Source organism: Schistocerca serialis, chromosome 1, assembly GCF_023864345.2.
Source record: "Schistocerca serialis cubense isolate TAMUIC-IGC-003099 chromosome 1, iqSchSeri2.2, whole genome shotgun sequence".
NCBI lineage: Eukaryota > Metazoa > Arthropoda > Insecta > Orthoptera > Acrididae > Schistocerca > Schistocerca serialis.
Genome location: NC_064638.1, coordinates 866,963,664 through 866,976,063, shown reverse-complemented (window position 1 = coordinate 866,976,063; position 12,400 = coordinate 866,963,664). Strand labels below are relative to the sequence as shown.

General features: G+C 37.5%; 1 protein-coding gene across 1 annotated transcript in view; it reads right to left on the bottom strand.

Moving 5' to 3' along the window:
• The window catches only part of LOC126485716 (formimidoyltransferase-cyclodeaminase-like), a 108,056-nt gene that overhangs the window by 43,250 nt on the left and 52,406 nt on the right, over positions 1–12,400 (bottom strand). Inside the window, exon 4 of the mRNA XM_050108895.1 lies at positions 8,202–8,338. Coding sequence (XP_049964852.1) covers positions 8,202–8,338 — 137 coding nt within the window. The remainder of the gene's footprint in view (positions 1–8,201; positions 8,339–12,400) is intronic.

Sequence of the window (12,400 nt, the reverse complement as noted above, 5' to 3'; positions counted from 1 at the left end):
CAAATGACAATCAAATCATACATCCTGATGATAACTTTATAAGATTTTGAAACCAGTTATATTATCATTTGTATCACATGATGCATACTTTTATTTAATACTGTTCTGTGGCATAAACTCCTTAGGCAGAGGAGCTATAGTCATTTTTTCACGGAAGCTCAAGACACTCACTTGTGAAGCTGAAGCCTACTTAAACTTCAGAAGGACACACTGCTAGAGAATGTGAGACCTTTTAGGACTTTGGGAGGTTGGGTTAGTTCTGGAAACTTTGCTTGCCACAGTAATTAGTCATGGCTAACAATTATCCATAATTTTGATCACTGAAGGCAGATCCAGATAATATTTCAAAGTGTTGCAAAGACTGGCCACTTGCTTTAAATCTTCATAAATGGAATCCAGTCTTATAAGAAAAGAAATGAGGTGATTTTATACAGAATAGATGAAGTTTTAAGGAACATATGAAGAGTGAGACATGAAAAGGTTCTAAGCACCAAATCTCACATTCTTCAGGAGAATGAAAAAACAATGTATCTCTCTCTGTACATAACTGATTTGTATCCAGAAAATGGAGACAGTATTATGATACAACAAAATTATGCTGCTGACCACATCATCACAAAAATAATGTGACACATTGGAAAGAGCATTCAAAGTGCCACATCAGATAACTGACTGGGTCTAGCTGTCAATAAGAAAGTTTATTCTTGCAAAGAAGAAAACACAACCAGCCACTGGTAATAATGCTATTTATTTATAAAAATGGTGTCTTTACCAGTTCTGAACTGCCAAGTTCATCTTCAGATAGCTGTTCTTGTTTATATTACATTTATATCTGAGAGAGGCCTGGAGATACTGGAAGGTTTCAGATAGATTATATAATGGTAACACAGAGATTTAGGAACCAGGTTTTAAATTGTAAGACATTTCCAGGGGCAGATGTGGATTCTGACCACAATCTATTGGTTATGAACTGTAGATTAAAACTGAAGAGACTGCATAAAGGTGGGAATTCAAGGAGATGAGACTTGGATAAACTGACAGAACCAGAGGTTGTAGAGAGTTAAGGGAAAGCATTAGGGAACAACTGACAAGAATGGGGGAAAGAAATACAGTAGATGAAGAAAGGGTAGCTTTGAGAGATGAAATATTAAAGGCAGCAGAGAATCAAGTAGGTAAAAAGATGAGGGCTAGTAGAAATCCTTGGGTAACAGAAGAAATATTGAATTTAACTGACGAAAGGATAAAATATAAAATTACAGCAAATGAAGCAGGCAAAAAGGAATGCAAACGTCTCAAAAATGAGATCGACAGGAAGTCCAAAATGGTTAAGCAGGGATGGCTAGACGACAAATGTAAGGATGTAGAGGCATATATCACTAGGGGTAAGATAGATACTGCCTACAGGAAAATTAAAGAGACCTTTGGAGGAAAGAAAACCACTTGTATGAATATCAAGAGCTCAGATGGAAACCCAGTTCTAAGCAAAGACGGGAAAGCTGAAAAAAAAAAAAAAATGGCTCTGAGCACTATGCGACTCAACTGCTGAGGTCATCAGTCGCCTAGAACTTAGAACTAATTAAACCTAACTAACCTAAGGACAGCACACAACACCCAGCCATCACGAGGCAGAGAAAATCCCTGACCCCGCCGGGAATCGAACCCGGGAACCCGGGCGTGGGAAGCGAGAACGCTACCGCACGACCACGAGATGCGGCCAGGAAAGCTGAAAGGTGGAAGGAGTATATAGAGGGTCTATACAAGGACAATGTACTTGAGGACAATATTATGGAAATGGAAGAGGATGTAGATGAAGATGAAATGGGAGATATACTGTGAGAAGAGTTCGACAGAGCAGTGAAAGATCTAAGTCAAAACAAGGCCCCGGGAGTAGACAATATTCCATTAGAACTACTGATAGTCTTGGGAGAGCCAGCTCTGAAAAAACTATACCATCTGGTGAGCAAGATGTATGCAACAGGCAAAATACCATCAGACTTCAAGAAGAATATAATGATTTCAATTCCAAAGACAAACGTGAAAATTACCAAACTATCAGTTTAATAAGTCATGGCTGCAAAATACTAACACAAATTCTTTACAGATGAATGGAAAAACTGGTAGAAGCCGACCTCAGGGTCAATCATTTTGTATTCCTTAGAAATGTTGGAACACGTGAGGCACTACTCAGCCTACAACTTATCTTAGAAGATACATCAAGTATAGATTTAAATGTCAGGAAGTCGTTTGTGAAAGTATTTGTGTGGAGTGTAGCCATGTGTAGAAGTGAAACATAGATGATAAATATGATAGACAAGAAGAGATTAGAAGCTTTCAAAATGTTGTGCTACAGAAGAATGCTGAAGATTAGATGGGTAGACCACATAACTAATGAGGAGATATTGAATAGAATTGGGGAGAAGAAAAATTTGTGGCACAACTTGACTAGAAGAAGGGATCAGTTGGTAGGACATGTTCTGAGGCATGAAGGGATCACCAATTTAGTATTGGAGGGCAGTGTGAAGGGTAAAAACCATAGAGGGAGACCAAGAGATGAATACACTAAGCAGATTCAGAAGGATGTAGGTTACAGTAGGTACTGGGAGATGAAGAAGCTTGCACTGAGTAGAGTAGCATGGAGAGCTGCATCAAACCAGTCTCTGGACTGAAGACCATAACAACAACAACATGTGAGAGTCAAGGTAATTCCTGCAAGAGGCAGAAAGACAGTGTTAAAGTGTATCTCCTGCCAATTATGACTGCGACTTGCTGTGTGACTAACAAGTCAGATTTGAGCAAGTTACGTGCATACAAAATAAAGTTTCTGGAATCAGCCTTGCAGAAGTCTAGAAAAGATAAAATTAAGGATGAAGATGTCATAGGTGAGATGTAAGTGATCTGTCATTGACTGAGAGACTAAGTGCTGCACAGCTCAAGAGGTTTGGCCATTTGGAGAGGATGAATGGTAACTGCCTGTCAAAACAATACTTCGATAGAAATGTGCAGGGGAAAAAACCAATAGGACAACTCAGAAAAAAATGGTCAGATCAGATTAAGGAAGATCTGAAGACTAGAGAAGAAAATTGGGGAACAATAGCAAGCAAGAAGTATATCAAGATAGTGCAAGATGTTGGAAAATCATTCATAAACACCCTATCTGACTTGCTGGAAGGATACAAAGGTGATGATGATGATGTTGTTGTTTGCATTAGTTGGCTGTTTTTCCCCACCAATTAATGTAAACAACAAAAAACAAAATTTTAACATGAACAGCTATCTGAAGATTAGTCTTTATTTGTCTGAATAAATTACATTTTTAAAACTTCAGAGGAAAGCCCAAATATGTACAAAGATCATGTGCCATCTATTAATGCATATTTGAAAGTTTAGGGGCATGCAACAGAGTATCAGAACACAAAAGCACTGAAAATTTGCTTTTTGAAAAAATGGTACTTCGAATAATTTCCATTTCCACTCTTCATACAGAGAATACTGACTAGAAGGAGGAACAGAATGATATGTAATTTGTTACATTCAGACACCAGGGAATAATTTCTATGGTCCTAGAGGAAGCTTTAGAGAGTAAGATCTGTCACTGAACACATCCAACAAATAACTGAGGACACTGTGTGCAAGTGGTTGCTTGAGTTGAAGAGGTTGGTGTAGGAGAGAAGTTGTGGTAGGATACATCAAACTAGTCAGAGGACTGATGAACCAGACACTTCAAAAACACATTAAAAAGTGTTGTGTCCCATGACTATAATATCAGTGGTTCGCAGCTGAAATCAGACAAATGTTTGCATGTAGCAATTTGTGGATATACAAAATGAAATCATTACATAGGCAGTCATAGGTAAAGTTGATAAAATATTGGGAAAATAGAGACACAAGATATAAAGGATATTTCTTACAAAATACTTGTGCAAACCGTCCTAACATACTGATTAAGTGTATGGGAGAGGGGCATTGAATACATACAATGAAAGGTAGCGTTATGGCCATATATTTGTTTGACTCATGGTAGAGCTTCACACAAATGCTGAAAAACCCCAGCTGGCAGATGTTTGTAGATAAATGTTGGTTATCCCTCAAAAGCCTGCTTTCCATTTTTCAAGAACCAGTATTTAATGAGGTGTGGAGGAACATACCTTGGCTTCCTATTACTCCCATTGGGATACAAAGATAAGGATAGACTGATTAGAGCACACACAGAGTCATTCTTCCCATGCTCCATATGATAATGTAGTGGGAAATATTGTCTGCCATGCACTTTACAGTAGTTTGCAGCATACGAATATAGAATAAACTTCACTATTTGGCCTTTAAAATTCATTTATGACAGTATGTGAAATCAACAAATTTCTGGGTGTAGCAATGTGTAGGAATATGAACTGGAATGATCACATAGGCTCAGATGTAGGTAAAGTATATGACAAACTTTGATTCAGTGGTAGGATATTAGAAAAATTCAATAATCACAATGCAAATTGCAGTAAACACTCAAGCAACCCACTATAGAATATTGGTGAAATGTGTGAGACTAAAAGGGAATATCAAATGTATACTAAGAAAGCCAGCAAGAATGATTCCAGGTATTAGTCACATTGATTATAAACTATTGGATTGCTTTAGCTGTTCACAAGTAACAAGAACAATGTATTTTAGGCAATGAAAATCACTAAATGACACCCCAATCTCACAAATTTGTCTAACTGATTTTATTTGATCTTCATGAATTATGTTACATACAGACAATCTATTTATAGAAGCCCTAGAGGAGAATTGAAAACTCTACAATTTTACTTCAGTAAATATAATGTAACTAAATAGTATAACTACTAGATGAAGTTGTAACTGATAATCATTGCATAAAATTACAATATTATAATGTTTTTCTCGTGTTAAATTATCTTTGAGCACCTTTGAAAATACCTTCTTACCTTTATTATCCTGTAGTGTCCATGGTAAATTTTGTAATAACTTTATTTTTGAATGTTGAGGTTCTGTTTTGAGGCAGTACTATATGTATCTTAGTTAGTGGTGATTTCTGGTGCAACAGAAGTGGACAGTAGACTTTTTATGCTATCAACTTGTCTTTATGATGTTACTGTATTACATGTTTATAGGATTTTTGGTTGTTGTTTAATGACAAAATATACTGATCTTAATTTACAACAACAATGGAAATTCTTGGATGGAATGATATACAAAATAAAGGAAAGGCAACTATTCACCTACAGCTGATTGATGTGTGGCACACAAAAACATGTAACAGAAAACAGTATTACACTAGCTCTCAAGCTCATGCTTTTCATCTAGTAAAAGTACGCACATTCATACACACATAACCAATTCAAATGAATCCCTTGCACTCCAGCACCTGGAACAGCATTCCAGACAACACTTCCTTATGTTATCCAGCCTGCTGACATCCTACTACCATCTTGGAGTTTTCATACTTGTCAACTCTTCATACCACCCTGATGCTTCCTAGCTGACCTTTTCAACTTGCCACTGCCTCCAAAACTGCCTTCCAACACCTCACTAAATCCATAGCTGAAACAGTCCCATAACAATGTTGTTAATCTTTCAACAAAAATCCTCAGCCTCACAGGAGTTTGTTCTACCAAAGGCCTCACCTTCAGCTCTGCACACAAAATTAGCAGCGTTGGACTCATCAAAGAGCTACTCTCCTTCTCCCGATCTGTACAGTGGAAACATTTCTTTGATAACAATCCCTCCAACCAAAGTCAACTTATACCCCAAATTGAACCCTGCCTTTTCCAATACCTGCCACCATACAACCTTGATCCTCCACCCCTCCCACCTAACCACACTTGGTCATCTCAACTTTGTCTCATCATCCTTCCCTACGTCCCTTCCTGAGAACACCAACCTATCAGCAGAAGGAAGTACAGCCATACACAGCCTCTAAACAGATCTTGACCTAATCATTCTGCCTGAATCTCTCCCCTGAATCCATTTTCCTTCTCACCCCTATGAAACCCCACACACCCATATTCTACATGCACCCCAAAATCCACAAATCGAACAATCCCAGCTGCCCCATTGTAGCTGGTTATTGTGCTCCCACTCAAAGAATTTCAGTTCCCATTGACCAACACCTCCGACCTATTGCTCAAAATCCAGCCACCCACACCAAAGATACCAACCACTTCCTTCAATATCTCCCCACCATCCCCACCCTTTTACCTCCTAGATCCTTGCTTGTCATTGTTGAGGCTACTTTCCTATAAATCAAGATCCCTAATGACCATGGCATTGCCATTGTTGAACATTACCTCTCCCATCATCCTTCAGATGATAAACTTACTATCACATTTCTCATACATTTTACTAATTGTATTCTCACACACAACTACTTCTCCTTTGAGAGGAAGGTACACAAAAAATCTGGCACAGCCATGGACACCCTCCTATGCCAACCTGTTTGTGGGCCATCTAGAGGAAATCTGAGCCTCCCAAAATCCCAAACCCCTGGTGTGGTTCAGGTTCATTGATAATACCTTCATGATTTGGACTCAGTGTGAGGACACCTTATCCTCATTCCCTCACAACCTCAATAACTTCTCTCCCATATGGTTCAGTTGGTCCTCCTCAACCCAGCATGCAACCTTCCTGGACATTGACTTCCTCCTCTCTGATGGATCCATCCACAACTCCGTCCACATCAAACCCACCAACCAACAACAGTAACTGCATTTTGACAGCTGCCATCCCTTCCATACCAAAAAATCCACCCCATACAGCCTATCCACCCAGGGATGGCACATCTGCAGTGACTGGAGCTCCCTTGAGACCTAATCCAAAAACATATTTCCCATGCCATATTACCACACACTCCCAATCCTCCCACCATCCGCAAGATCCAGATATAAAGGAGCACCCCTTTGACACCCAGTACCACCCCAAACTGGAACTACTGAACTACATCTTTTGTCAGGGCTTTGATTATCTATCATCATGCCCTGAAATTAGGGAAATCATACCCAAGATTCTTCCACCACTCCTAAAGTGCTGTTTCATCACCCATCCAACCTCCAAAACATCGTAGTCCATCCCTATGACAATCCCAGCCCCTTGCCACAGGGACCATATCCCTGTGCAAGACTCAGGTGCAAGATCTGTCCAATCCACCAACCCAGTGCCTCCTATTCCAGTGAAGTCACAGGCTTATCCTACCCCATCAGAGACCTGGCCACTTGTGAAAGCAGCCATGTCATGCACCAACCATGCTGCAATCATAGCTCAGATTTTGTTTTATTGGTATGGATGCCAACCAGCTGTCCACCAGGATGAATGGCCACTGCTAAAGCAAAGTTGAACATAATGTGGCTAAAGCAAAGTTGAACATAATGTGGCACAATATGCAGCTGAATGTAACATGCTTGATTTCAATGGCTGCTTCACAATCCAGGACATCTGGATTCTCCCCTTCACTACCAGCTTTTATGAGTGCGCAGGTGGGAGTTGTCCTTACAGCACATTCCCATTACTGAAATCATCCCATCTTCAACCTACTGTCCCCACATCCTCCATCCAACAATATCTGCACTTTCTGACTTTCTGTCCTGCTACCTCTTCATAATTCATGTCCCCTCACCCTCACTGTGTGCTGCTTTCTGCTGACACACCCACAGGTCTTTTCCCCTTCTCTGCTCCTCTCCTTTCTGTCACCTGTTTTTCCCTACTCTCCCTGCCATACAACCTGCTGACACTGTGCCTGATGGTTCTGTCCTGCCACCTCTAGTCCCTGCATGCTCCACCAGGCAGGGCTGATTCCTCTTTGCCTACCCATGCCCATCTATCCCTCACTCTTCCCTGCCCCACTCCAGATTGTTCAGATTGTTGTTCCCATTCAATGTGTTTCAGTTGGATTCTGGCCTGTGTGACCAGAGATAGTGGTCATGTGTATGTGAGATGTGCTTGCGTATGTGAATGTGTGTGCATTTTTCATTTTTAAAGAAGGCTTTGGCTGAAAGCTTATATGTAAAATGCTTTTCATTGTGCCTGTCTGCAACTCAACATGTCATCTTTATGGTGAGTAGCAGACTGTTTTTTAAATAATACTGTTAATTTAAGTAAGATGGGAATATAATTTAAAGGAGAAAGAAAATTTAATCTGTAGTTTCTCTAATTCATAGAACAAACCACATTCTTTGGAGTTGGTTTTGTTTAATTACCTATGTGCCTGTTCTTTAGTCCCAAGAATGTTGATGTTATAGGCAAGCAGAAATTTTCTTACACCAACCATAGTAGCTCCCCATTTGGGACAGAATTCAACTGGTCCATAGTCAGGTTTCCACTGTGGATCATTCAACTGAAATGGAGAGAGGTAGTACAATAAGTTTTCAAACATCTAACAGTCCATATGTGTTTGCTATGTACTTATTAGCAATAATACCTTAAAAATTTAAAATATCTGTCCTTGTCTTCATCATTCTCTGTGCTTTTACTTCCTTTGTCACACAGGAGCCCCTGTTGGGTTTACATCTTATAGTTCCACACTCCTTTCAATGGACAGATCTCCTTTCTGATGGTACTAGTTACATGAGTTGAAAGAGAGTTTGGAATGAAGGCTGTGTGGTGGAGGGAGAAGGGGGGAGGGGGGGGGGGGAGGAGTTGACTGAATTTTGTGCCTCATACAAAAGTGACAAACCAACCTAGCATACTATTCAATGTGTGGATAAAACGGGCAAAACTCAGTTTTCCATCTGGGTAGTGTGAACAGTGATCATTCACTTAGTGGACATATCACATCCATGCCTATATCATATTATAATCCTAGAAATAGGTATAGAATTTACTGTGCAAACTGCATAGATCAAATATTTCTTAATTTGCTAAAAGGTTATTCAATTTGTCGATAATCAGTGTGTTCATTAGTGAAACAATATGTCCCATTCTTTTGCATTCTTCTGTAGTCTTTAGAACGTGTGTTCTCCACATGTTTGTGTGACTACCCAGTAGAGACATGATGTCATGAGGCTGTGTCATAGCCTATAATGTTTCTGTTAATTGGAGAAACAATTTCATACTGATAATCATTTCAATATATTTAAAGTTTTTTTGATTGCAGTAATATATTTTCATTGGGGTCAGTTACTCTAGTTTCCATTACACTACCACTCCCTTTTAATCACTACACTATACAAATATTTGTGACCTCTCAATTAGCACACTGGCTCAATACACATTAGAGAGAAACCACTGATTTCTTTTTGCTTTTGCATCATAACTAATGTGCAGGAAGCAAAGTAATGAAGGAATTTAATTTGTGGTTTTTATTTCATAATTTATTATTATTTGGCTACTTATTTTCTCACATAATATATAGACTATTGCAAGAACAAAATTATCATAAAGTCACATTCAGATTTAACATTTCATATTGGTAGATACTGTTCTTAATACTAAACATTTAAGAAAGATCAATGCACCTGATGAAATGCGGTAATGGATAAAACTTGCAATCATTATAAGCTGAAAAGTGTTGAACTTAAGCAGTGAGCAGATTTCTTTATGCCATGAAATATACTACACAAAGAAAGGGGCTGTACAAGTCCCAGCATTTTCACAAGTAGAAAATGGAATCCAATGCAAACCACTTAAACTGTTTGTACAATGTCAGAAAATGGTTTGATGTAATATATATTACTTAGTAACAAACACATTCAGCACTAATGACCTGTAAGTCAACACAACTGCAGACACACACCTGCAGACAGCAATATTATTATTTCTGTGTAATTTATCTGGCAAATTACTGTGTTTACATGTTGGACGTACAAACTCTACATTTATATGGGAGTGATATAATCACATGTCAAACAATCCTCAAAACCAATGCATTTTGTCAGAACAGACTGACAGTACCAAAAGCTTCAGTATTATTTTTCAAAAATATTTTTATTTTTCTTAAACAAATTTCATTATATTTCATAAACGGATTTCATTATTTGAAATATCTTGTCACAAAATGATTACTTAAAATTACATAACACTATTGTCAGTTAATGATTCTCATTATGAACTATTTTGGTATGATTGTAATATACAGAAATTTTGCAGTCATTAGGTTTTGTAAAAACATATTTAATAGAATAATTCATGCAAGTTCTTATTTCCAGAGCAAATAAGTGTGGAAGCTGCTACAGAATTATCACGAATGAAAACTGATGCAAGGAATGTCAGTGTTGTTTTCATGTGTGGCAATCTGTTGAGGAATGCTGGCCTTCTTGAGTGATACAGTGATTGACATTATTATTTCACATAGTAGAAAAAGGGCAGGTAAACTGTAAACTTTGAACTTAATAGGTAACTGCACAAGAATAGTTAAGCACAATTGTAATTTGCAGTTTCCTGCAGTAATGTTAAGACTAAACCAGAAAATGGATTGCAGTATAACCAAGCAAATCAGTGAAAATATCAAGGACATATGAAAGTCAGTATATTCAGTGTAGATATTTTCAAAAGCTTCAGTTTTTGGAGACTATGGATAGAAAGATTATGACATTCTAACGAGTTGAGAAGTAGTCTGGCAGTACATGTGGAAGCAACGGAAAAGAATGGAAAAGGCTAAGGAGATTTTATTGCTAATTCACATTCAAGGGCGAGGAATCTTAGAATCAGAATGCAACTTTGGGAGACTGTTACAGGATAACTAGTATTATTACGTGAAGTCTGGGGTTCATTGACATTAACTGTGATTTAAGCACTTTGGAAAAATACTTTACTAAATGCTATCACAGAACTATAAAGTGAGCATGTAGCAGAACTGATATCAATTTTGTAGTCTCCCCGCAACAGCACCAATCTGATCACCAAAACGCTGAAAATTTAACTAAGTGTTTGTGCACTGAAATAAATGCACAATATTATTGATGGTATTAGCACACATATTTTATTCATGTGAAGTCCAGTTATTAATTATGATGACCACTTTTTACTCTATGAACAAATTATTAGGGCACTTCTCTAGGCCAACACATATAACCACAGTGGTGAAGTTTTGAATAGTGGCACAAAATAATCAGTTCACATTTATCTAAAAATGACACAGTTAAATTTTAGCACAGTCCTAGATCAGTACATTGAAGAATATTACACTGTGGTCTATCCAATAAGTTAGTCCTTAATGAAATATACCTTGGTCAACACTCTATCTCTTGGTTGACAATAACCTTATACACAGTTGCTTATTACTACACAGTTCATTTCACACATATTACATACTGAAGTCAATCAAAAGTAATTAAACAATTGTATGTATTCTTACATGCAGAGTATTAATTATTGTGGTAAGTGCACTCAATGTAGATGTTACTCATTAGATTTCAAACTGTGGATTGAATATTTCATGAATCAGGTGATCTTACAAAGACTGGTGTAGAAACACACTGTTATTTTGAAAACTATATAATATTTTGAAAAATGGCTAGCTTGGAATTTACTGTTTTTGATGAATGTTGTAAGTTAAAAATTTAGAAAAATACTTGCCTACTACTTTTCCTTCTACAGTGTAAATCCTCTAGTTTACCTGAATGAGTGCAATATTTCAAATTATGCTGAAGTACGTGAGTTTATTATTTAGTGAGTTAATTAATCAATTAATTAATCAATGCTGTATGTCATTTTCTACACAAAAATAGGTAACAGAAGTAAGTAGTCAAAGTCAGGAATCTAACAGTGGTTTTGACAAATTCTGTGATGGAAAATGATACTGGTCCAGAACATCAACTTTAATTCTTGTGGAATATCATTAGTTTTCAGTCATTTAAAACACTTTACAGGAAAGTTGGAAGGCTTAATTTTTAAATGGTATGGGTAACTTTTCACAAATTTGCTTAGTTCACCACTGTGATTAGCTCACACCTGTCAAACTATTGTCTATCTTTAATTAATTGCAACTTTTAATTTGCAGTGCCCTAATGAAAACTAATTACACAAATTGAATAAGAACACTTGAAATTAGAATCTAAAGAACAAATTCCAGTGAAATTTAGCTTAATAAAGCACTCGAAGTTTTTAAGTAAGTGCTACATACTACTTTGTAAACATATTGAACATAAGATAAAACACTGTGAAAAAATTTGGTTACTTTTGGGAGTAGAAAAACATAACAGATGGGAAGAATCTGCCTGCTTTGTCATAAGGTGTTCAAGCAACAGTTTGGACTGAAGTCTGAATAACATAATTTAGGATGACATTGGGTGCAATGTAGAGAATACTCACAGTAGTGTGAAGATTGTGCTATTCTTGGAGTTGTATGGCAAGTCATGAATAAAGTGTCTTGTGAAATATGCTAATGCAGAGCTTAGAGAATTATTCAGGAGAGAAGGCCATTCACAAATGGCTCACTCAATTGGCAGTGTAGATAGCA